The 25,580-nt window shown below is 45.4% G+C and overlaps 1 protein-coding gene across 2 annotated transcripts in view; it reads right to left on the reverse strand.

The window, feature by feature from the left end:
* LOC116982642 (glutathione S-transferase A-like) overlaps positions 1-24,241 on the reverse strand; it is a 40,282-nt gene extending 16,041 nt beyond the window's left edge. The window contains exons 1-6 of one of the 2 annotated variants that reach the window (XM_033035953.1): positions 23,863-24,119; positions 23,692-23,757; positions 21,773-21,878; positions 17,700-17,818; positions 14,571-14,659; positions 13,734-14,018 (exon numbers count right to left, since the gene is read on the reverse strand). In XM_033035953.1, coding sequence (XP_032891844.1) covers positions 13,886-14,018; positions 14,571-14,659; positions 17,700-17,818; positions 21,773-21,878; positions 23,692-23,757; positions 23,863-24,030 — 681 coding nt within the window. In that variant the 5' untranslated portion in view covers positions 24,031-24,119 and the 3' untranslated portion in view covers positions 13,734-13,885. Of the gene's footprint in view, positions 1-13,733; positions 14,019-14,570; positions 14,660-17,699; positions 17,819-21,772; positions 21,879-23,691; positions 23,758-23,862 lie in introns of those variants that run through there. The other variant, XM_033035952.1, reaches the window with a different exon arrangement.
* Positions 24,242-25,580: the final 1,339 nt, after the last annotated feature.

Below are 25,580 nucleotides of genomic sequence, written 5' to 3' on the forward strand. Positions count from 1 at the left end.
AACGTGGCTTCCACAACAATATGTATATGATTCCACACCTTCCTCCCCCCTAGTGTGAATTATCCACAAGTAGTTGTATTGGGATATGCAACAGGCGTACTAGTCGGCAGGCACCCCAGATAGTGGTTGGAGACCTGGACCAAGACCTGGATCTGCCTGTACATCACTTTCTGTTTCACCGTATTTACCGTTTCATCGGCCCGAGGGCTCTGGGACATGCTTTCTGAACCACACCATAATGCAATGTCATATTCCAAATTCACGTTTCTGGGTTGAATATTTTGATAAAATTATCCCAATTCGACAAAGCAGCTGTGTGGGATTCACAGGTTTCGCAAATGAAATGTTCAGTTTGATTTCCCCAATGAACAGGTTTGGTATGATACACAGTAACCACCCAAAATGTGTGTTTGGTTAAAGATGCAAACACGGAAACAGGCCCTTCAGCCCAGTAAATCCATACCGACCAGCGATCACCCGTACACTAGGTTTACCCCACGCACCATGGATAATTTTCAGAAGCCAATTTAACTACAAATATATACATTTTTGGAATGTGGGTGGAAACCGAACCACCCGGAGAAAACCCAGCTGTCACAGGTAGAACGTACACGCTCAGTATAGACAGCACTCGTAATCAGGATCACACCCGGGTCTCTGGAGCTGTAAGGCAACAACCATGAAGCTGCGCCACTGTGCCACCCCCACTGTGTTCTTCCCTTTCATTTATTCTGGCTGTCCACTAACATTACCTCTGGACTAAACAGTCCTGGAAACGTGTCTGCAGAATGTAATTCGATTCTCTGTAGTGCTGATTGCCTTATTACACTTCAGCAGCTAGTAACCCCAAACCTTATTGCAAGTGCTTCCAAGAAAAAAGAAAAGGCAAGCAGAGATTCCATAGAACACAGTACATAGAACTGTACAACACAGCAACAGGCCCCCATCCCGCCATGTCTGTGCCGAATACAATGTCAAGACCACCTCTTATCTGGCTGCATATAATTCATATCCCTCCATCCCCTGCATATCCAAATCCCTTTATAATGTCACCATTATGTCTGCCTCAACCACCTACCCGGCATTGTGTTCCAGGCATTCACCACCCTCTATGTAAAACACCTGCCCTGCTCGGCTCCTTTAAACTTTTCCTTTCTCACTTTAAAGCTATGCCCTCTAGTATTTGGTGTTTCCATCCTGGGAAAAAAAGGTTCTGAATGTCTACCCTGTCTGTACCTCTCATAATGTTATATATCTCAGTCTTGTCACAATCACCAGTGTTCCAGAGAAAATAATCCATGTCTGGTCAACCTCTCCCTGTGGCTAATCCGTCCTAATGTAATCATTATATTGTTCTCTGCCTCCACATCCTTCTTATAATGGGGGCAGCCAAAATTACACGCGATCCGCCAAATGCAGCCTAACTAACGTTCACTAATGCACTGACCTGCATTATGACGAGCTGACTATTTATTCAGTGTCACGACCAAAAACGGCAAGTCTACCATTTGCCTTCTTTGCTACTTTAGTTTAGTTTAGTTTAGGAATATAGCGTGGAAACAGTTTCTTCAGCCCACCGTCTGCGCCGACCAATGATCACCCGTACACTAATTCTATCCTATACACTAGGGACAATTTACAGACGCCAATTAATCTACAAAACTGCACGTCTTTGGAATATGGGAGTAAACTGGAGCACCCGGCAAAAACCCGCACCGTTACAGGGAGAACTTACAAAACCCATACAGTCAGTACCCGTAGGTACACAAAATTGCTGGGGAAACTCAGCGGGTGCAGCAGCATCTATGGAGCGAAGGAAATAGGCGACGGTAAACTGTGTGCTGACTAATTGATAAAATGGACGGTTAGAGGAAATGGTTGCAACATTTTCTGCTTTATGACAGATTTTCAATTTTAGAGTGGTGCTGGTGAACGTGGAAACTGCTTCCTAGTTTTCCAAGAAGAGCACATGTGGGTCATTTCAGTAAAAACACCACGAATTAATTCCAATTAAATGTACAAAAAAGCATTTGATGGAAATTTAGTTTCATTGTGCAAGACCCCAAGAGAAACTTACAAAATTCTTAAGGGGTTAGACAGGCTTGATGCAGGAAGATTATTCCCGATGTTGGGAATAATGGGGTCACAGTTTAAGGATAAGGGGGAAGTCTTTTAGGACCGAGATGAGAAAATCATTTTTTACACAGAGAGTGGTGAATCTGTGGAATTCTTTGCCACAGAAGGCAGTTGAGGCCAGTTCATTGGCTATATATATTTTTAAAATATTTTTAATATTTTATTTTATTAGAAGTAAGTACAATCATATGGCACCAAAAGTGCCTAATATATATTTTCATAATACATTTTATGTATAGCTTCTTTGTTTTTTGTTATAATAAAGAGAGATAAGAATAAGAAAATGAAATTGGATAGTAAAGAATAGAAAGACGTGAGCTATATAGTGTGTGAAGAAAAAGAAAAAAGACGAATGAGTGAAGAAAGTTGAGGAAAAGAAAATAGGAAAAAGAGAATAAGACATAAAAAAAAGAAGTAAGGAGATCATTGTTTATAATCTTGATCATCCCTCGTCCAGTCCTGAAACAGTTAGCTTTTACAATTGTGTTGCACCATATGATTCCAAAAAGACGACAAATGGAGACTAACTCGTTATGAATTGGTCTGATTTATCCATTAGGAGGAATCGCATTTCCTCAAGATGTGCGGTGCCCAACATGCTTGCAATCCACATTTTAATCGTTGGTATTGATGTATTTCCCCAAAATGTAAGTATTAATTTTTTTGCTGTTATTAAATCATAATTAAAAAATAAATTTTGAGGTGTACAATTTATTCCCATCTTCCATTACTCCAAATATAATCATTTCAGTATTAGGTTCCATTCTTATCTTAAATAATTTTGTAAATAATTCAAAAATAATGAACAAGAACCCACTGAACTTTGGGAAATGTGCATAATTAGGGAAAGATAAGGCGGAAGAGCAAATGTAGAGAGATCTGGGGGTCCGAAAAAACAAACCGGAGCATTTGTGGCTACTTGAAGTAGTTAAGACTGTAATGTTGGGAAGAGGATGGAGTATAACAGTAAAGAGGTCCTGCTACATCTACAGATGGTGTTGGTGAGATCACACTGGTTCATAGCACAGCGTCACACAGCATGGAAACAGGCCATTCTGCCCACCACGTCCATGCTGTGCAGTGGGTAATCGCCAGTATTAGCCCTATTTCCCAGCACGTGGTCCATAGCCTTCGTTGCCTGGGTAATTCAAGTGCGCATCTGGACACTTCTTAAAATTCTGTCAATTACTCCGCTTTCATCACTGTATTCCATGTACTCACCACTTTCTGTATGAGAAAATATATCTTAGATCAGCTATAAATCTCGTACTCCTAATGCCCCTGTCCCACTTAGGAAACCTGAACGGAAACCTCTGGAGACTTTGCGCCCACCCAAGGTTTCCGTGCGGTTCCCGGAGGTTGCAGGTGGTTTCCGGAGGTTGCAGGTAGTGGAAGCAGGTAGGGAGACTGACAAAAACCTCCGGGACCCGCACGGAAACCTTGGGTGGGGCACAAAGTCTCCAGAGATTTCCGTTCAGGTTTCCTAAGTGGGACAGGAGCATAACTACCCTAGTGTATATCCTCTAGTTGTATTCATCCTGGTATGGGGGAAGTTTCATGCCGACTACTTTATCTACTCCCTTCATTGTTTTATATAGTTCACTCATGTCCCCTCATAACCGTCTCCATTCCAAATAAAAACACAGTCATACAGCACTGATTCAGGTCTGTCGGCTGGCCCTGTATTTAATGTCCCGACTGATGAAGGCCAGGACCCCTCGTGCCTTCTTAAACAAAGTAACCACATGAATTGCCACTAAATTTCACATGTCATTTCTCAGCCCATTTCACCAACACATCGATATCATACATACCGAAGTCTATTTTCCACACTGTCAACAGCTCCCCCAATCTTCATGTCATCTGCCAACTTAGTGACCATGCCTCTGATATACATACCTAAATCATTTGCGCATTTGTGAACTACGAGTGTCCCAGCACGGATCCCTGTGGAACATTGCTATTGAGGCAGTGCAGCGTAGGTTTACAAGGTTAATTCCCGGGATGGCGGGATTGTCATATGCTGAGAGAATGGAGCGGCTGGGCTTGTACACTCTAAATTTTAGAAGGATGAGCGGGTATCTTATTAAAACATATAAGATTATTAAGGGGTTGGACACGCTAGAGGCAGGAAACATGTTCCCGATGTTGGGGGAGTCCAGGACCAGGGGCCACAGTTTAAGAATAAGGGGTAAGGCATTTGGAACGGAGACGAGGAAACACTTTTCACATAGAGAGTTGTGAGTCTGTGAAATTCTCTGCCTCTGGTGGAGGCCGGTTCTCTGGATACTGTCAAGAGAGAGCTAGATAGGGCTCTTAAAGATAGCGGAGTCAGCGGATATAGGGAGAAGGCAGGAACGGGGTACTGATTGGGGATGATCAACCATGATCACATTGAATGGCGGTGCTGGCTCGAAGGGCCAAATGGCCTTCTCCTGCACCTATTGTCTATTGTCTATAACTGACCACAGGCATTACATCATGAACACGACTTTCTACCATCACCATCAGTCGCCTATTGCCAAACAAATTTTACTAAGGTGCCCTGGATTCCATGGGCCCAAAATGTTTTTTCCAGGCTCCACCTGTGGAAACTTGTCAAATCCTTTATTAGAAAGCCCGACGTCAAGCCTTACTGCAGCAGCGTAACCAAAACTGAGCACAATACCCGAAGAGGGGCCTCATCAACATTTTGTAAACTTAACGCGTAACTTCTATACTCATTTCCCTGACTTATGAAGGTAGCTTGCCAAAAGCTTTCTTCGCAACGCAACCACAACATGCAACACTACTTTAAGCGCGCGGAGGCATTTGAAGCATGGCCTTAAAGGCAGGAGTTACAAAAGGCAAGAGTTACTCAGCGGGAAAGGCAGCATTTCTGGAGAAAATTAATAGTTGACGTTTCTTTAGACAGTCTGAAGAAAGGTTTGCACCCAAAAATGTCACCTATTTATTTTTCCAGAGTTGTTCTCTGTCCCGCTGAGTTAACCTAGCTTTTTTTTTGTCTATCTTCGGTTTAAAATCAGTATCTGCAGTTCCTTCATACACAAACTGCGTCTTTATTCGCCAGCAGGGAACAGTGAGGTCTGATTTCACTGCAGCACAGACTAAATGCATAAATGATGTTTCTTCCAACTGGACTGTTCAGAACCCGGCCCACACTCTCAGAATGAGGGACTTGCCGATCAGGAAGCTGGATTGTTGTCGCCCAGGTTTCTTCCTCTCCGGCACGGATGTTGTGGGATTGCCTGATGGAAGTGAGTACTGCCGATACTGAGAATCTCGGGCCCAGGAAGTTGCACACTGCTCTTTCCATTTTAACATCGGAACCAACATTCTTAGAATGCCCCATACTTCGCATTTCAGGGAACAGCGGAATCGAGTGACAGTTTCACGGGGGCAAGGAGGTCTGGGGGATTTTGCAGGCACCGCCTGAATCCCTGTGTGGCCGTTCTACCAACGTGGATGAAAGAGGGTGAATGGGGTCTGCTCGTTCACTGGGCCAGACTCAGCAATGCCACCCTGGGAAGCATAAGATGAAGGCAGCCCTCTGCTGGTTTGTTCTTCTGGGTCCTCTGGTGATCTGCAGTTCACAGTACGCGGCAGCCCACCCGGGAAAGAGTCCTTCATTATTCCTAGCGTGACTCGAATCCTGGCGCAGAGGTTCAACCAGAGAGACCGACGTCAGGCAGAGCCATCGTGGTCATTGACTCCATAGTCAGAGTTGCGGACAGGAGATTCTGCGGCAAAATTCGAGACTCAAGGATGGCGTATTGCCTCCCTGGTGTCCCAAGAGGGAAGGGGAGCAGCCGGACTCCCAAAAAGTTAATTTGCATGTCAAACCGGAAGTAAGGAAGGCGAATTCAATGCAAGCATTTATATCAAGAGGACTGGAATACAAAATCAGAGATGTAATGTTGAGGCTCTATAAGGCGCTGGTCATGCCGCATTTGGAATACTGTGAGTAAATATGGGCCCCATATCTAAGGAAGGATGTGCAGGCTGTGGAGATGGTCCAGAGGAGGTTTACGAGAATGATAGACAACAGTCAATAGACAATAGGAGTAGGCCATTCGGAGTGTTATATTACAGTTGTACACGACGTTGATGAGGCTGCATTTGGCGTATAATGTTCAGTTTTGGTCATGTGTTTAATTAACGGGTTGGTGACACTCCGGTAAACACAACAGTCTGTTCTGTTTCAGGTTCACCAACAGGAGGAATGTGAAGATTTGCACCAGAGTTGGTGAGATGTGGGTTACGGCTGCAGTGAAGAATCTGGAGAGGAAGCCTAATGTGGCCTACACCGGAGTGTAAGCTATGAGGGCCAGGTGATAATAAGTTATACAGACAGTGAAACTCAACAGGACCACAGTGAAACTAGTGCGACAACTCTGGCGGGGGAATGATGGAGAGAGACGGGATGCAAGGATTACTTGAAGTTAGAGAAATCAATTTTAATTTCGCTGGGTTGTAAGCTGCCCAAGCGAAATATGAGTTGTTGTTCCCCCAATTTGCATTTCGCCTCACTCTGACAAAAGAGGTGGCCCAGGACAAAAAGGTCAGTATGGGAATGGGAAGGGGTGTTAAACTGTTTGGCAACAGGGAGATCACGTTGGCCAAGGCGGACTGGGCGAAGGTCTTCAACAAAACGATCCCACAGTCTGCGCTACGTCTCGCCGATATATAGGAGCATTACGTCAAAGGGGCACAATTAGGCCATTCGGCCCATCAAGTCTACTCCGCCATTCAATCATGGATGATCTATCTTTCCCTCTCAACTGCATTCCCCTGTCTACTCCCCATAATTCTTGACACCCTTACTAATCAAGAATCTGTCCATCTCCGCCTTAAAACACCCAATGGCGGCCTCCATAGCCATCTGTGGCCATAAACTACACAGATTCACTAACCTCTGTCGAAAGAAAGGGTATCATCTCCTTTCTAAAAGTTTGTCCCTTTGTCCATAAGGTCCCCTTTGTCACCCTTCTGTTTCATTTCCCTCTCTAGTTCGCCATCCATCATCCAATAAACTCCCACATCTATCCACCCTTCACTTGCCACCGTCTGCCCCGTCCTCACCTCGTTTCCAGCATTTACTTCCCTACTGCAATCGGTCTGAATGGTCCCGACCATTTTCTATGTCTTCCAGAGATGCTGCCTACTCGCTAAATTACTCTAGCACTTTGTTTTCGCTTGTATAATTGTTAAGAACAGAACAAACGTAGCTCAGAATCGCCCCCTCGAGCCCAATTTGGCATTCATTTGCAGTGAAAATAATTTGCGGTGCTGTGGGAGAACCGCAAAGGAAAGCCCAGCCTATGTTCTGGATAATTGTGAGTCGCGGATTATTTCCCACCAGCTACCCATTCATCTCGTTATCATAGAATCATACGGCATGGCAATAGGCCACGGCAATCCGAGGGCAACCGCGCAGAAGTCAGTTTACATTGTGTGTGGATGATTACATCTCTTGAGGTGGAGCCCTCGCTAGTTTATGATGACATGGAGATTTGCGTTTCGTGGGTGGATTTCGCACGGTCCCTGCGGGTTTGGTACTCTATTAGCAATTGAAGCTGTTGCCTGAGTTATGCAATCCTCTCCTACCTCTCCTGTCTCCCAGGATTTGCTTTTCTTTGACTGCTCTGAAATAGGAACTCTCGTTAGTGCAAGTATCTGAGAGAGGCCGACGGTGGGGTCATTCCGGGAGCGACTCTACGGAGGAGAATCGGAGGCATGGAGCTGATACAGGTCCGGAGAATTTTCTATCCCGCACTCGCTGCCGTTGCTATCCCAAGTAAGTCGCGCGTGTCGCCGCTAATCTGATCGAGGCTGTGGGCTTCGTTTTGCTGATGCCATGCTGATGCTAACTGCATTTCGTTGGCTCTGTACTGTACACTGCACAATGACAATTAAAGTTGAATGTGAATCTGAATCTGAATCTCTTGCACACCAACGGTCGGCGAACCGACTTGTAGTGGAAGTGACGCTGGTCCATGTGTGCGCTGGCAATCTCCGGCACACAGTCTGTGCCTGGCCCTGGGCTGCTCCCTACCCTTTGTCTGTGCTGCGCTCCGGCGTCACATTCTCCAATTCCTCGTCCCCCGACCTCCCCGTACCAGTTGAGGGAAGTCGGAGTTGCACAATAATATAATCCTGGTTTTATGGCCCGGCTCCATTCAGGGGAAGGTCACCTATCTAATGCCCGCCCACTTGAGTATGTTTTTCTCTCGCTCTTTCTTCCTCCTCCATTCGTTCTCCTGCCATCTCACGCTCTTTGCCACTCTCACATCAATCGTATCACTCTCGGTCTGACTGCGGATTTTTGTGACTTCGATCAGCGTCTGATTCTGTGCGTCTTCCGTTTGGTGAGCTGTTGGAGCGAGGCTGTGTGTCCCCCATTGTGTATCTCCTTCTCAGTGTTTCTCGGTAACAAACAGACACTTCATGCCAACGATGAAGTACTAATTTATTCCAAATCCACCACTTAGTCCGTAACACGTTGTACCTTGTCAATTCATATGCTGACATTTCGAACATGGAAGAGTACAGCGTAGGAACAGACCCTTCGGATCACAATATCCGTGCCGTACACGATGCCACGTTAAACTAATCTCCTTTGCCTGCACCTCATCCACACCCCTCCATTCCCTGCATTCGTGTACCAATCTAAAAGGCTCTTAAATACCACTGCCATATCTCCACCACCAACCCTGTCAGCGCATTCTGCACCCACCACTCTCTGTATTAAAATACCTGCCCCGCACATCTTTAATTTTTTCCTTTTCACTTTAAAGCTATGGCCTCTAGCCTTTAACATTCACAGCTGGTAAATGGTTTCCGTGTCTACCATGTCTATGCCACTCCGAATTGTATATATTTTATTTCAGTTCTCCCCTAAACCTCCGAAGTTTAGAGAAATCAATCCAGGTTTGTCAAACCTCTTCTTGCAGCTAATGTCCTCTGATCCAACTTCAAAAGGGCACAAAGTGCTGGAGTAATTCAGCGGCCAGGCAGCATTTCTGGAGAACATGGTTATCCATGTCTGACCTGCTGATTTATTCCATCACTTCGTGTCCGTTTGTGTATTAACTAGCATCTGCAGTTATTTGGTTTCACATTCTGGTAAACCTCTTCGTATCCTCTTCAAAGTCTGCACATACTTCCAGTAATAGGGCGACCAGGATTGAACGCAATACTCCAAAATGGGGTCTAACGAGAGTGCTGTGTAGCTGCTAAACGACTTCCCGGCTGTTATATTCAATGCCCCGACCGATGAGCATAAGCGTACCATATGCCTTCTTTGTACTTCTATCAACTTGTGTTGCGACTTTCAAGGAGCTATGGGCATGAAGTCCAGTATGTCTCTGTACACCAATGCTATAGATTGCCTTGCCATTACCTGTATACTTTCCCCATACATTCAACCTCCCAGAGTGTAACACCTCACCTTTGTTTGGATTAAACTCCATCTGTTATTTTTCCACCCATTTCTAAATACTTTGTCAGCCTTTATCACAGCTACATAATTTGACAGCCTTCCTCGCTGCCTGCAACTCCACTAATGTTGGTGTCGTCTGCAAACTTACAAGAGAGTCATAGATAGAGCCAGAGAGTCACACATCACGGAAACATGTCATTCGGCCCACTCGTTCTTATCAATCAAGATGCCCCATATAACCTAGTCTCATTTGGTCCCGTTTGGCCCATATCCCTCTAAACCACTCCTATCCATTTACCTATAAATCCCATCTATATTCACGTAATTTATTATCTCAGCAACTCTTTAAGACGTGTGAGATGATGCATATTAAGAAGTCAAGTAATGGTGCGACAAGGAACTACAGATGCTGGTTAACAAACCCCCCCCCCCCCCCCCACAAAGTGCTGGAGTAACTCAGCAGCATCTCTGGAGAACATGGGCAGGTGACGTTTCGAGTCGATAACCCTCTTCAGACTAAAAAAAAGACCCAAGGCGGTGGTGGAACGCGTGGCCAAGTAATGGTTGGTCATACGCAGTAAATGGTAGGGCACGAAGGAATATTGATGAACATAAAATAAACTGTTATGTACAAGCCCATAGATCCCCGAAAATGGCAGCACAGGTGGATAAGGTGGTGAAAAAGACAATTTGAATGCTGGCAATCGTTAACCATTGCGGGGCATATAAGAGCTGCGGCGTCATGTTATAGCGTTATATATCGCTATACCAGGGGCCATGTCTGGTACTGCACTGCAGTAATGTTCGTCACACTAATGGAAATATTAATTGGACTAAAGAAGGTCCAGAGGACATTTACTAAGATGTTGGAGGGATTAAGCACTATGCATTGGCCTCACCTTCACCCTGCAACAGCACCTCAATATGTTCCGAGCCCACCATGACGTCAAGCTCCTTTTACCATTGCCCTCCGCTTCAGTGTCTATTTCTTTGTAAATGAGTCCTCATCATCCCCTCTCCTGTCCGTTGATGAAGCTCTGTCCTGCCTCCAACATAAAGGAAGGGTCCCGAGCTGAAATGCTCACGGTCTCTTTCACTACACAGATGTTGCAGTTGAGTTCCTCTAGCTGCTTTCCTTTTTCACCATACCTGCCTGGATTGGAGCATTTCAGTTAGTAGGGAGTTTGGATGGGCTGGTTTGGTTACGATGGAGCAGAGGAGGATGAGGGGTGATCGGTGCTGCATGCACTGGATCTGGGCATGGTCTCTATGTTTGCTTTGCCCAGATCCCCCGCACTGTCTGTGCCCGGATTTTGGAGTATTTTCTAGTTGGAGAATGTGGTGTGCGCTGCTGTTTTTTTTAAACTGAAAACCATGTTTGCATTGCGTTGCATTGTTGGGGATATATCTGCCAATTGTTTTGTTACAGTTAACCTGCTGGTGATTCTGGTCTTGTCCCGGGGACGGTGTGGTCTCACACGCTGCATCACCTGGTACCTGGTGGCCATGGCGTTGGCTGATCTGTCCGTGGTGCTGACGGACGTGATATTGCAGCAGATCGTCCCCTTGTACACAGTCAACATATTCTTCTTCCACATCAGGCTGTGTGGCCTCATAGACTGCCTCACTCATGCCGCGACTGACCTGTCCGTCTGGTTCACCGTCTCCTTCACCTTTGACCGGTTTGTGGCGATCAGCTGCCGGGAGCTGAAGGCGAAGTACAGCCGTGTGAGGACGGCGGCGGCCGTTCTCGGAGTCGTGTGCGCGCTCAGCATTTTGAAGAATATCCCGTGGTATTTTCGCTACAAGCCCCTTTTTTTATTTCTGATCCCGTTGTTCTGCACAGTGGACCTCAGTTACTACACCTCGCCTCTGTGGAAGGCGTTCGACCTGATGAATCACATTACCACCCCTCTGCTGCCGTTCCTGCTGATCCTGCTCTTCAACGCGCTGACCGTCAGGTGTATCGTGCTGGCCAGTCGAGCCCGCCGGCGGCTGCGGAGAGACGGCGGCGCCGAGAGTCAACCGGACGCGGAGCTAGAGAATCGCAGGAAGTCCGTCATCCTGCTCTTTAGCATCTCGGCCAGCTTCGTGCTGCTGTGGACGACACACGCGGTGTACAGGATCCACGAGAGACTGACAATCAACCACATCTTTCACCGCCTGGTGAAGCGGCGCCTGCCCGATCTCGTCGCCTACCTCGGACCCATGCTGCAGCTACTGGGCACCTGCAGCAATACCTGCATCTACGTGGTCACGCAGAACAAAGTCCGGCAGCAATTGAAGAAGGTGCTCCTGTATCCATGTTGCCTCTTGACCCGGGTTCTGAGGTAGCAGCGAAACCTGTTCAATGAGAGCAGCCGCCTCCCTCTTCACCGGCCCCACAAGATACCCGGCAAACTACTCACACCATGTGCCATATAAATGGTGTATCCGTCTCCTCCGGCAGAGACGCAGCTGGAATGAGCCAGCAGGGTGCGCAACTTCATCACAAATAATACCACAAAGGCTGGGGATCTACAGTCAGACACAGAGCGAGGCACAGACTTCATCCCTAAGCGTTAGAGACCGCGGTAGTGGAGCATTTGATTTACCAACTCTGTGTACTATCTTGTGTGCTGAATAAACTGGACAGTTCGGACAACCCTTCATCCTGCACACCGGACTCCGCGCATACTCGCTCGGCGATGGTTTTGATGGGCAGATGATTAGACAAAGGCCAGAGATGAAAAAGCTCTCAATGGAGTCTAGCAGATCACCTCAATCATTTTCACTGAGTGCTGACAATGCCAACTTTATAGTCACACATCACAACAAATGATTTTTTAAATTTGACGACATAATGACTCAGCCAGTTCGGCAAGTTAAACCATTAGAAGTAGGACCAGCAGGATGCCATTCAGCCCCTCAAGCCTGCCCTGCCGTTCCATGGGATAATGACTGATCTGACTTTCTTCAAGTGCATCTTCCAGCATTTTTGCCATTCTCCTTGATATCATCACCGATTATGAATCTACCTCTGCCTTAAATAAATACAATAGCTGGGTTCGTGGATCAAACTTCCAGAGGAGGTAGTTGGCATTTTAAAGACACTTGGACATGTACATGGATAGGAAAGGTTTAGAGGGATGTGGGCTAAACACGGGCAAATGGGACAACTTAGATGGAGCATCTTGGTCAGCATGGACAAGTTGGACTGAAGGACCTGTTTCCATGCTGTATGACTATACCCCTGCCCATGTCCTTGCTATAGTGATCAAACCGTGGTTCCTCAGGTGAAATTTTACAGTGCTGTGCATCAAGGATCAATCATAAAACCTTCTACAAACTCCCAAGTGTTGCGAATGTGGCACCATCTGCATTCTTCAATTCTCTTATCCTTGTATAATTTATGATGTTTTTACTAATAAAGTTTGAAGTTTAGTTTTTTGTCATATCTACCAGGTAAAAGTCTTGCGTGCCAACCAGTCAGCGGAAAGACAATACATGACTACAATTGAGCGATCCAGAGTAAACATAAATGATCAAGGGAATAACATTTAGTGTAAGATAAAGTCCAGTAAAGTCAGATTAAAGATAGTCTAAGGATCTCCAGGTGAATAGTGGCTCAGGACCACTCTCTAATTGTTGATAGAGTTGTTCGGTTGCCTGATGGGAAGAAGCTATCCTTGAATCTGGAGGTGTGCGTTTTCACACTTCAAGGATAACGTAAAAACATTCAATAGCCTGTTTATATTAATTGACATGTATCAATTGTGCTCCAGACTGTGAGGGAACAGAATGAGAGCAGCAGGCAGTGGGTACTACTGAGGGTGAAAGCCCAGACTATCTCTAAGCAGAGGTGTTTAGAAATTGCCTATAATCACCGGGTAAAAGAGCAATTAGTTATCCCCCTGGTTCATTATCAGAGGAAATTTTTATAAGTTCCTGAAGGGTGTTTATTTGAGATGACCAGGATTCAACTATAGGAGTGGAAAATAGAAAAGGCCAGTACACACAGTTCCTTGAACATCATCAATCCCCGTGAAAGAAGCTCAATGAGCAGGGAAATACCAAAATGTTCAAAGACTGGTTAAATCTTGATTCAGTACTAAACCGTTGAAGCAGCTTCTTGTCTGACTATGTGTTAATGACGAATACTCATTTATCCGACCACTTTAATAAATCTAAGAGAATTTATTCAAAGGTTTAAAATCAGCCACTGCCTAGAAAATGCCAGCATATTTCTTGATAAAATTCTGACTGCAGGCTCAATGACAACCTGCATGATGGTGGAGACAGAGAACATGCCTAGTGAGAACAGGGACCTTAGACCTCCTTCAGGGAGTCAATGGGTAGAGGGCTCTCCTTCCAGTGTGGGGGCCAAGTGGCCTGTATGCTGGGGCGTTCCTTCACTCGGTGGTAGTAATCCAGCAGATGTGGGTACCTTTTCTGAGAGAGTCTGAAATCAACATAAAAGATACATGGTTGAATTTTTCAGTCAGGAATATTTAAATTTTCATACATACACAACGAGGTGTTTAGTCACTTAAATTCCTCTGTGCTGCAAATTCATATGGATGTTTGGTTCCAACAGGGAAGTAACTAACAAAAGCCATCTCAAGGACCAGCCTGGGGGAACTAGGTGTTGGAACAACTGGCATTTACTGAATTTCCCGGCAATGAAGACACACCCCCACTTTGAGTCGCTAAAATTTGAAAAAAAGCTGTCGGGACAGGATCAAGGGTTTGGTTTAGTCCAGGGGTCAGCAACCGTTATTGCATACGGACCAGGACCCATGATGACGGGCCACATCTATCGCCATAGTTAATGCTTAATGGGCTGAATGGCCTCCTATGTTGTAAGGAAATATGGAAACTGAAGATAGACCAGGATGTGTGCTCTGCTGGCTGGACACATAATCTCAGCTCAAAGCCCATCATCACCCAAGGGTTGTGTTTCACCGATCTTAAATCCAATTAACAGACTACAGTGAGACGATCAGTAACTCACCCAAATCGGACGCAGAAGGCCAGATGTGGAAACAGCATGATGTCAGCCATAGTGAAGTTTTTTCCAGCTATGTACGACTTTGGTCCCATCTGACGGGAAGAAAGAGTATGGTTAAAGCACACACTTATGCAATTATAGAATAATCTTTGACAGGAACAGGCCCTTCGTCCATGCTGACCAAGATGTTTGTCCCACTTGCCTGCATTTGGACCACATCTACTGTATCTAAACATTTCCTATTCATGCACCTGTCCAAATGTGTTTTAAATGCTATTATAGTGTCTGCCTCAATTACCTCCTCTGGCAATTCATTCCATGCACTATTCTCCGAGTGAAAATAGGTGCCCTTCAGGTTTGTATTAAAACTTGCCCCTCTCACTTTAGACATCTGTCCTCTTGTTTTTGATTCGCCTACCCTTGGTAAAAGACTCTGTGCATTCACCCTACATGACCGTGGCTTTCAAGAAACGTTTGGATAGGCATACAGGTATGCAAGGAGGTATGTGCACATGGAAAACAGTTGGTCTTGGCATCATGTTCGGCACTAACACTGTGGGTCGAAGGGCCTGTTCCCATGCTGTATTGTTCCATATTTGTTTAATTTAGTTTGGAGATACAGCGCGGAAATGGGTCCTTCAGCCAGCCGAGTCCGTGCCGACCAGCGATTCCCATTCACTAGCACTGTCTTACAGGCTAGGGACAATTTACAATTTTTATTAAAGGCAATTAACCTAGAAACATCCACATCTTGGAGGAAACCAGAGCACCACGAGAAACCCCACATGGTCAGTGGACATGGTAGTGTTGATACAAGAGGATGTTACCCTGGGGTCTTCCCCTAATTTGGAGCTCATTTCCCACCCACCTGCTCATGAGCTGTTATTGCGGACAGTGTTTTCTGAATCTCTGCCACAAATCAAACGCTGACATCTCCCCAGTCCTGTGTGGGATAGTTACCAAAGAATACATTGCATCAGAGTGCCTCATACTTGTTAAATTCTATTTTAGTGAAGTCCTGTACTGAAATCTGCAAATTCATAATGTGAAGTGACAAAGCAGTTCAGCAAATACGTTGTCACTGAAAACGACACAATTAACTTTCCAGAAATATTGGTGAACTATAAATCTACAACGTGACAAACTAAAACTAATTTGAAAAAGTGTTGAGAAATTAAAGCTACTGAAAACTGATACATTTCCATTTCCCAATAATCTGCAGTATTTAATGGTAAGTATTCTGGAAAACGATGTGGACCACGGAACAATGCCCATGGATTGGAGGGCAATTATGGTTTGTGTAATCCCTCAAAAGAACAGAGATAGTTAATGGTTAGTATAACATGGGGAGTGGAGAAGATGCTGAAAGCTGTTGGAAATAATGAGACATCAGGACAGTGGGGAAATATCAACTGAATTAGAACTGAACATTGCTTTCTGAAAGGAAAAAGCCTACATGCAAGGTTAGTGTGTAACATCACATCACATAGATTTATGGGTCATCCAATGCCACAGATTGAAAATTAGTTCACAGGACAGTTTTGATTTTGAAATAAATGGGTCTTTTGCAGGATGGTGGGCAGTGACTAGTTGCGCATCACAGCAGTCAGTAATTAGCCTTCACTATTCATCATAAAGCAGTGCTACAATGTTGTCAAAGGAGGTGAATATAGAAACATAGACATAGAAAACATAGAAAATAGGTGCAGGAGTAGGCCATTTGGCCCTTCGAGCCTGCACCGCCATTCAATATGATCATGGCTGATCATCCACCTCAATATCCTGTACCTGCCTTCGCAATGGAATAAGCTGCCAGAGGAAGTTGCCGAGGCAAGTACACAAACAGCATTTAAGAGACACTTGGACAGGTAAATGGAGAGGAAAATTTTAGAGATATATCGTCCATATGCAGACAAATGGGACATGTTAATCGGCAAGGGATCTGTTTCCATGCAACATAGATTAGGAACAATGAAGAGCATGTAATGTGGATTCAATGCAACTGAGGCACAACATAATATAGATAAGTATGACTCTACGAGGTTCACCACTTTGTCAGGAACAGGAGAAAGGTGGGATGTTACTGAAGCAGATAGAAATAGGGATGAGTTGATATACAAAGAGAGTTGGTGTTCTTGTACATGAATCACTAAAAGCCCAACATAGTAAAGAGAAATGATACAATCGAGGGATTTAGAGTACAAGAGCAAGGATGCAGCTTTATAAGACTTCGGTTAGGCCGTCTTTGGAGTACTGCATGCAGTTCTGGTTGCCCCATTACAGGGGTGTACTGGAAGCTTTGGAAAGGGTGCAGAGGAGGTTTACCAGAATTACGTGTAGGAAGGAACACCAAATATGGACAGAAAAAGATGGAGCAGCTCAGTGTGTCAGGCAGCATCTCTGAAGAAATAGGTGACATTTTGAGTTGACACCCTTCTTCAGACAGAATCAAGAGAGAGGGAAGAGGGGGAGAAGGACTTCTTCCCTGACTCTCAGTCTGAAAAAGGGTCTCAATTCAAAATGTCATTTATTCCTTTTCGCCAGAGATGCTGCCTTACCAGAATTATGCCTGGTTTAGGGAGTGTTAGCTACAGGGAGAGGTTGGACAGACTTGGATTGTTTTTTTTGGAATGCTGGAGGTTGAGGGGAGACTTGATAGACATGTATAAAATTATGAGAGGCATAGCTAGCTAGTGTGGACAGTCAGAATCTTTTTCCCAGGATGGAAAAAATCATATTCGAGAGGGCATAGCTTTAAAGTGTGAGGGCCGGAGCTTAAAGGAGATGTAAGGGACAAGATTTTGTTTTACATGTACAGAGGGTGGTGAGGGTCTGGAACGTGCTGCCGGGGGTTAGTGGTTGAAGCAGACCTCTTGAAGTGAATCCCTTGATCTCTCTGCCAGAGAGAACAATGGAGGGGATAAACGAGTTCCTGAATGGGGAGAAAGTATGAATATGGTACATGATGAAAGATCGGCCAAGGCCATATAAAAAATCAGAGCAGTGACAAAGTGTCGAAACGTCCGGGCCAGCTCCTAATTTATATATTTCCAGCAGCAACTTAACCATGGCTCATGCAACTGCAGATCAACTTATCTAAACTGCTCGCAGTCTTCAAATAAAGGGACATACCTTCCACAGATATCCTTCCCAGAGTTTAAACTCTGAACTCAGCATAGACTTGTTCCTTGCCAGCGCTGTGTCATGTCGCTCAGGTTCTGGAACCCTCCAACTGTAGAAGAGGAAGTCAGCTGTGGTTGCAAGGACAGAAAGGTTAGAATGACTCTTGCCCTCAGGAACAGCGTTGAGAGGTTTCTCTCAATTTGCCACTGGTATAGCAGGAGTGTAGAGAAAGTGAATGCTTATTCTGAATGTTATGCATCAAATCATATCACACATTAACACAATAGATCCTCTTCTGGAATGGAATCTCCACGTCGATGTGACCTGTCCACCAGTACAGGATAGGCATCACCGGCGACTAACTGAAAAAGGACTGTTGTTGATTTATACTCCCATCAAATGCGTGTGGTGGAATTTGTGGGGACAATGTGGGTGGTATCACTCAAGTTCCTTGAGGTTGCTGCTCTAAGAGGTCTTAACAAAAGTTGAGTACAGGGAATCATCTTGCCCAGTAGACAATGAGCTGCACCAGGTTTGAGGTCTTCATCTTTAAACTTTTATCTGTAATAGGGTAGCGCAGTGGTAGAGTTGCTGCCTTACAGCGCCAAAGACCCAGGTTTAATCCCGACTATGGATGCTGTCTCTACTCTTTCCCTGTGACTGGGTGGGGTGCTCTAGTTTCCTCCCACACTCCAAAGATGTCCAGGCTTGTAAGTTAATTGTTTTCAGTAAAATTGTAAATTGTCCCTGGGAAAGGACATTCTTGCTATTGAGGGAGCGCAGCGTAGGTTCACAAGGTTAATACCAGGGATGGCGAGACTGTCATATGTTGATAAAGGATTTGAATATAGGAGCAGAGAGGTTCTACTGCAGTTGTACAGGGTCTTGGTGAGACCACACCTGGAGTATTGCGTACAGTTTTGGTCTCCTAATCTGAGGAAAGACATTCTTGCCATAGAGGGAGTACAGAGAAGGTTCACCAGACTGATTCCTGGGATGTCAGGACTTTCATATGAAGAAAGACTGGATAGACTCGGTTTGAACTCACTAGAATTTAGAAGATTGAGGGGGGATCTTATAGAAACGTACAAAATTCTTAAGGGGTTGGACAGGCTAGATGCAGGAAGATTGTTTCCGATGTTGGGGAAGTCCAGAACAAGGGGTCACAGTTTAAGGATAAGGGGGAAATCTTTTAGGACGGAGATGTGGAAAACATTTTTCACACAGAGAGTGGTGAATCTCTGGAATTCTCTGCCACAGAAGGTAGTTGAGGCCAGTTCGTTGGCTATATTTAAGAGGGAGTTAGATGTGGCCCTTGTGGCTAAAGGGATCAGGGGGTATGGAGAGAAGGCAGGTACAGGATACTGAGTTGGATGATCAGCCATGATCATATTGAATGGCGGTGCAGGCTCGAAGGGCCAAATGGCCTACTCCTGCACCTATTTTCTATGTTTCTATGTTTCTAGAATAGAGCGGCTGGGCTTGTATACTCTGGAATTTAGAAGGATGAGAGTGGATCTTATTGAAACATATAAGATTATTAAGGGATTGGACACGCTAGAGGCAGGATACATGTTTCCTATGTTAAGGGAATCCAGAACCAGGGGCCACAGTTTAAGAATAAGGGATAGGCCTTTTGGAACAGAGAAGAGGAAAAACTTTTTCACCCAGAGAGTTGTGAATCTGTGGAATTCTCTGCCTCAGAAGGCAGTGGAGGCCAATTCTCCGGATGCTTTCAAGAAAGAGTTAGAGAGAGCTCTTAAAGATAGCAGAGTCAGGGGATATGGTGAGAAGGCAGGAACGGGGTACTGATTGTGGATGATCAGCCATGATTATATTGAATGGTAGTGCTGGCTCGAAGGGCCAAATGGCCTACTCCTGCACCTATTGTCTATTGATAGTGCTAGTGTATGGGGTGGTCGGCATGGATTTGGTGGGCTGAAGGGCCTGTTTCCGCAATATATCTCTAAAAAAAAATGTATGCAACAGGTGTGATTGGATGTAATGGGACACTGAATGGGGGTGCTGAATTTAATTATCAATGATTGCCTTTGCCATGAAGTAGGCCCAAAATAGAGGAACATATAGATGGTACACAACACATTCTCTGGAGATGTTTTCACTTGTGGATGTGTCACAAACAAGGGGACAAGGTGACAAAAGTGGCCGGTCATTTGAAACTTGTCTCAGAAGGTAACAAATCTGCAGAACTCTCTGCCCCAGAGGGTGGTGGCCGCCGGATCATTCGATCAGTTTCACGAAGAGATAGAATAATATTTAAAAGATGGAGGAATTGAAGCTTATGGGAGCTGGGACAGAAGAAGAGTTGAGGACAGATAGCTGAGGAAGAGTTGAGAGCTGATCTAATTATATAGATTATGAGAGGTAAAGATAGGGTAGACAGTCAGCACCTTTACTCCCAGGATGGAAATATCAAATACGAGAAGGCATTGTTTTAAGGTGAGTGGGCCAAAGTGGAACAAGTATTGTTTTTATACTGATGATGGTGGGTGCCTGGAACATGCTGTCAGGGATCGTGGTGAAACCAGATACGATGGTGGAGGTTAAGAGGTACTTATTTAGGCACATGTATATGCAGGGAATGGAGGGATAGGGATCATGTGCAGGCAGGCAGGTAACTGTTTGTCTTGGCATCATGTTTAGCACAATCAAAGGCCCATTCCTGTGCTGTACTATTCTAGATGCTGTGTTTTCTAGAGTCGTATCATGAACCTTCATTGTCATGGACTGCAAAGGCAGTTTGAGAGAGGACACTGGTCTTGCAGGCATTGAGTGCAAAGCCCATTCTCCTTTGCTTCTAAATCAGACAATAACCACTTGAAATTTGGCATGAAGTGCATGCTATATAGGCATTACCTATACTCCACAGTTTGATGACAAACTTGAGTGAGATCTTAGATGTGGAGTGGGAGCAATGGAAGTTGAATAGCTTTCCAGTCACCGATTAGATTATTGCCACCAACAGGAAGTTCATTCGGAATGAAGTGCAATATTGCAGTGAAAAAGATTGGGAAAAGTGTTAGGTCAATAATGCACCCTCGTAGATGGCAGTCTGCACGGAGAGGAGTCCGTGATGGGCCATTTGCTTAAATTCATGGCTTTGTCCATCGTCATGTACGAGCCACAGGATGGTGTAGAACCCTATTGTAATTAAAATGTGGGCAAGAATTCTCCAGGTCCCTCTCAAGCGACACTTATCAGCCCATGTTTCAACCATGGCTTTTGGAGGATATTTAACAGTCAATTGCACCACATTGGGGGGGGGGGGGGGGTCTGTTGTCACATGCTGGACGGTGCAGGTGCAGATGACGTTTCCTCCCCTGAAGGATGCCAGTGAACCAGATGGGTTTTATGATTAATAGCAGTTGTTTATGGGCATCATTACCATGACGAGTTGCTTTCCTAAATACCAGATTATCGATCAAATTGAAATTCTACAGCTGCCATGGTGAATTTGACCTCAGATTTCTGGATTATTCAACTTGGCTCTGTTGGGTAAGCCTTGGATGCTTGGGCAGTAGATGTCCTGAATAGTGATGAAGAAACTGCGTGTCATGTCTGTCAGCAACGTGCCTTGCCACCTGTGCTCTCAGCATCCATCACCAGTTCTTTTCGGCAATGTATTTCTACTCATACTCTGCATTTAGTGGTTGAATTTCCAGTTTTTGATTAATTAACATGGATTTTCAGGTTGTTTTCAAACCAGTACTGGAGTTATCTGGTATTCAGGCTGGCAACCATCCTCCCACCCACTCCAGTCCTAATTCTCTATTAAGGCCACCATCACCCCCCCCCCCCCCCCCACCCACACACCCCCATCTCCCCCTCCAGTACTTAATCAGGCAAGGATTCTACCAGGGCCCCACTGGTTAGTTGGCCAGTGCCCATTTGTAGTTGCCTAGGGGCGCCCATGTGGGGTCTCCTGGCGAGGACTGGGTGGACTCTCTGTGTTGACACTTGCCCCAGCTGTGATCAGAAGCAACCACCTCCATCCCACTCATTACCCCGTGACAGCCCCAACCACCCACAGGCTGAACACAACAGCTTGGTCAGAAGCTCACCCATTTTTTGGTGCAGAGTTACCACTTCAAACATCCGCTGGTAAACCAGAGACTGCTCTGCGGGGCCATCTGGAATCAGTTGGTTGCCTTGGGACTTGAATTGATTCTGCAAAGCAATGAAGAAACACATCCCAGGGAAACATTAGCATCATACCGGAGATAATTGCAAACAATTTCAACACAAGGAACTGCAGCTGCCAGTTTACAAAGAAAAGATACAAAGTGCTGGAGTGATCCAGTGGGTCAGCAAGCATCTCTGGAGAACATGGGTGGGTGACGTTTTGGTCGGGACCATTCTTTAGACTGATTGTAGAAGGTGGGAGAAAGCTGGAAGAAAGGCGAGGCCAGGCCGAAGCCTGGCATGTGATAGGTGGATACAGATGGGGGGGGGGGTGTTTGATTGGTATGGTTGGACAAGAGTCAGAGATGAAAAGACAAAAGGCAGAAGTAAAGAGAAGAGGCATGAAATGTGAAGCTAGAAGAAGGAATATAGGTGGAAGGGGACAGGGATGGGAGAAATGTTTATGCCGTTGGATGTACCCAAGCGTAACACGAGGTGGTGTTCCTCCAGGTTGCATGTTGCCTTACTCTGGCAATGGAGGTGGTCCAGGACATAAAGGTCAGTATGGCACGGCAAGGAGTGTTAAAATGGGGAGCGAACAGGGATTCAGCAGACCTTGGCGGACAGAGCCCAAGTGTTTGGCGAAATGGCTGCTTAGTCTACACTTTGACTGGCCGATCTCAAGGAGGCTACACTGGGAGCACCAAATGCTATGGATGTATCATGGAATCATACATCGTGGAAAAAGGGCATCCAGCCTATCATGCCCATGCCAACCAAGATGTCCCATCTACACTAGTTCCATGTGCCCACGTTTGGCCCATACCCTTTTAAATCTTTCATATTCATGTACATGTTCAAATGTCTTTTAAATGTTTTTTTTGGTTAATAAATGGTACTTGCCTCTCGTAGCCCTGTCCCTAGCAAACTATACATTGCAGCTAAAACGTCCCAATCCCACATACCTATACACTCACCGAGTTCATACACCCTACCCATCTCTTGCATTGAAATAAATGTAATTCAATCCAACAATCCTTTCACGGAGTGTAGTCCATGTACACTCATGTGATTTAGTTTAGAGATAATGTGCAAGGGTCTCCAAGTCCCCACCGATCAGGGATCACCTATACACTAGATCTGTTTTACACACCAGGAGCAATTTTTAGAAGTCAATTAACCTACAAGTCTACACGTCACTGGAATGTGGGAGGAAACCCACTCTACAGGCATCGAAAAGATCCCTGGCGCTGTAAAGGCAGCTACGCTACCGCTGCTCCACCCTAATCTACCACACTTCCAGTCATTGACGTACACCCTGACGAACGAGTCAGTAAAAAGGACTTTGTCGGGGCAGCGATACTAACTCCTCGTGGTTCGCAGCAGTGGTCTGCACTCCAGAACTGCTTCATCTGTAAAATCGGCTTACTCAACGCTCATTAGTCAAAGGCTTTAAAACATTTAAAGCTTTAAAAACGGAAATAAATATTGGCTAGTCATTTTCTGCAGATCAAAATTATAATCGGATTTGTTTTATCTATAGAGAATCAATTTGATTACTCTGGCCGACCGAGTGCACATCGATCCGGGTCAAGCGGGTGGTGGGCCTTGCTCACCCCTTCCTGGGGCAATGGGACACTTAACGTAACAAGGCAGTGCTTCTCGAGAGGCACTCCCGTTTGATCCGCCCACTGAACAAAATGTCTCCCGAACTTTGCACAGACTTGGAATCGTTTTAGAGATTCCACTACGTCCGAAGGCTGCCCCACATTTTCTCTGAGCCCGGGAACTTCTCGCTCTGTGCCGGATCTAGCGGGAGGACGGCGGTGTGTGTGTGTGCCCGTGTCTATTCACTCACCTCCAGGTACAGGCAGGCCGCCATCGACTCGTTCACGATGTTGCCATTGTGCACAAAGGTGGGGAGCTGAAACAAAACGAAAGCAGTTACTCGCGGCCCAAGTCGCTGACAGTCTCCCCAACTTTGCATGAGAGGTGTTGCCTAACAGTTTCAAACTCCAATTGTCCTTACTTCTCCCCGGGGGTTCAGTGCCAGAACTTCGGGCGACTTGTGCTCCTGTTTGTCGAAGGATAGCAGCTTCTGAGGGATGTCGAGCACCTGCTTCTCCTTCAGCGCTATCATCAGGCGCCAACAGGGTGGCGAGCCCGATCCCCAGAACAGCATCGTCCGATCCGCCATCTCCAACACTCTGCAACCCACGCTGATTAATTTTGCAAAGTCATTCCGAGCCGTCAGCTGACCTCACCCAGTGGTGCAATATCGGAAAAGACCGTGACGTCCCGGTGATTACAGGAGAAGGCGGAAGTTCCTCGAGCCGGTTGCCATTCAATAAAATCTTAGCTGTCTGATAACGTCCACCAAAGATCCTATAAGCTATAAGATCTTTGACGTCCACTGCAACAACCCGCAACCTTCCGCTTCCGTCCTCCTCCTGGCGATAAAGAAGATAGTTACAACTACGGTTTTCGGCCCAAAGAGTCTACACCACCATTCCGTGGCTGATCTATCTTTCCTTCCCAACCCCATCCTCCTGCCTTGTCCCCACAACTCTTGACACCCTGACTAATCAAAAATCTGTTAATCTCTGCCTTAAAAATATCGAATGACTTGGCCTCCACAGCTGTCTGGCAATGAATTTCAAAAATTCCCACCCTCTGACAAAATAAATTCTTCCTCATCTCTTTTCTAAAAACACATCATTTTAATCTGAGGCTGTGTCCTAGACTCTCCCACTAGCAGAAACATTATCTCCTCATCCACTCTATCCAGGCTCTCCACTATTCGGTAAGTTCAATAAGATCCCATCCCATCCTTTTGAACTCCAGTGAGTACAGGCCCAGTATGGTAAAACGCGCTTCTCCTTCTTTGGAGTTTTACGGCAGCCGGCATCCGTAATGTTGCATTACTGCCACCTTCTGGCTTCATTCCACAGTACTCATGTCTTTACATTATATCCTTTTTATAAGGCCAGAGGCCCTCAAGAAATCAAACAATACCTTTATTCCTTTTCCTTTCCCTCCACACTCTAGAATGTTCTTTACTGATATTTCTGTCACTCCAATTTTCTTCATTTCACTGGTCATAACTCCTCTTTCTGTCTCATATCTCCTACATGTAATTAGGGCATGCTGAACTGTTTCCGGCTGATGGCATTCCTCACACAGTCCAGTAGGGTGTTTTTCCAATATTTTTAATGTGCTGTTCAGGTGAGTGTGTCCTATCCTCAATCTTGCTAATACTACATGTTCCCTCCTGTTCCCCCCCTCTTCTTGCTATAATGCCCACTCTGTTTTGTAGCGAATAGAGGTGTCTCCCCTTTGTCTCCTGTTCCCAATATTGTTGACATTCCTGATTTATTTTCTTCCACACAATGTGTTTTCCTTCAGATTTGGATAATTGTAAGTCTACCTCTATGTTTCTTTTTTTTTAAAGCCTCCTTTGCTAATTTATCCACTTTTTCATTTCCTAGAGCACCAATGTGTGCTGGGACCCACAACAAAGTCACATCACTGCCCCTCCTTGTCACTTGGCTTAATAGTAGTAGGATTTCATAAACTAGGTCAGGCCGCCTATGGGATGCACCAGACCCAATACTCTGGATTGCAGATAATGAGTTGCTACATATTAATGGTAAAACGCTCATCAAAATGTAACCCAATTATCCCCAGGACAATTCCCGTAAACCTCCTCTGGACTCTCTCCAATGCCAGCACATAATTTCTCTGATA

Source organism: Amblyraja radiata, chromosome 17, assembly GCF_010909765.2.
Source record: "Amblyraja radiata isolate CabotCenter1 chromosome 17, sAmbRad1.1.pri, whole genome shotgun sequence".
In the NCBI taxonomy this organism is placed as follows: domain Eukaryota; kingdom Metazoa; phylum Chordata; class Chondrichthyes; order Rajiformes; family Rajidae; genus Amblyraja; species Amblyraja radiata.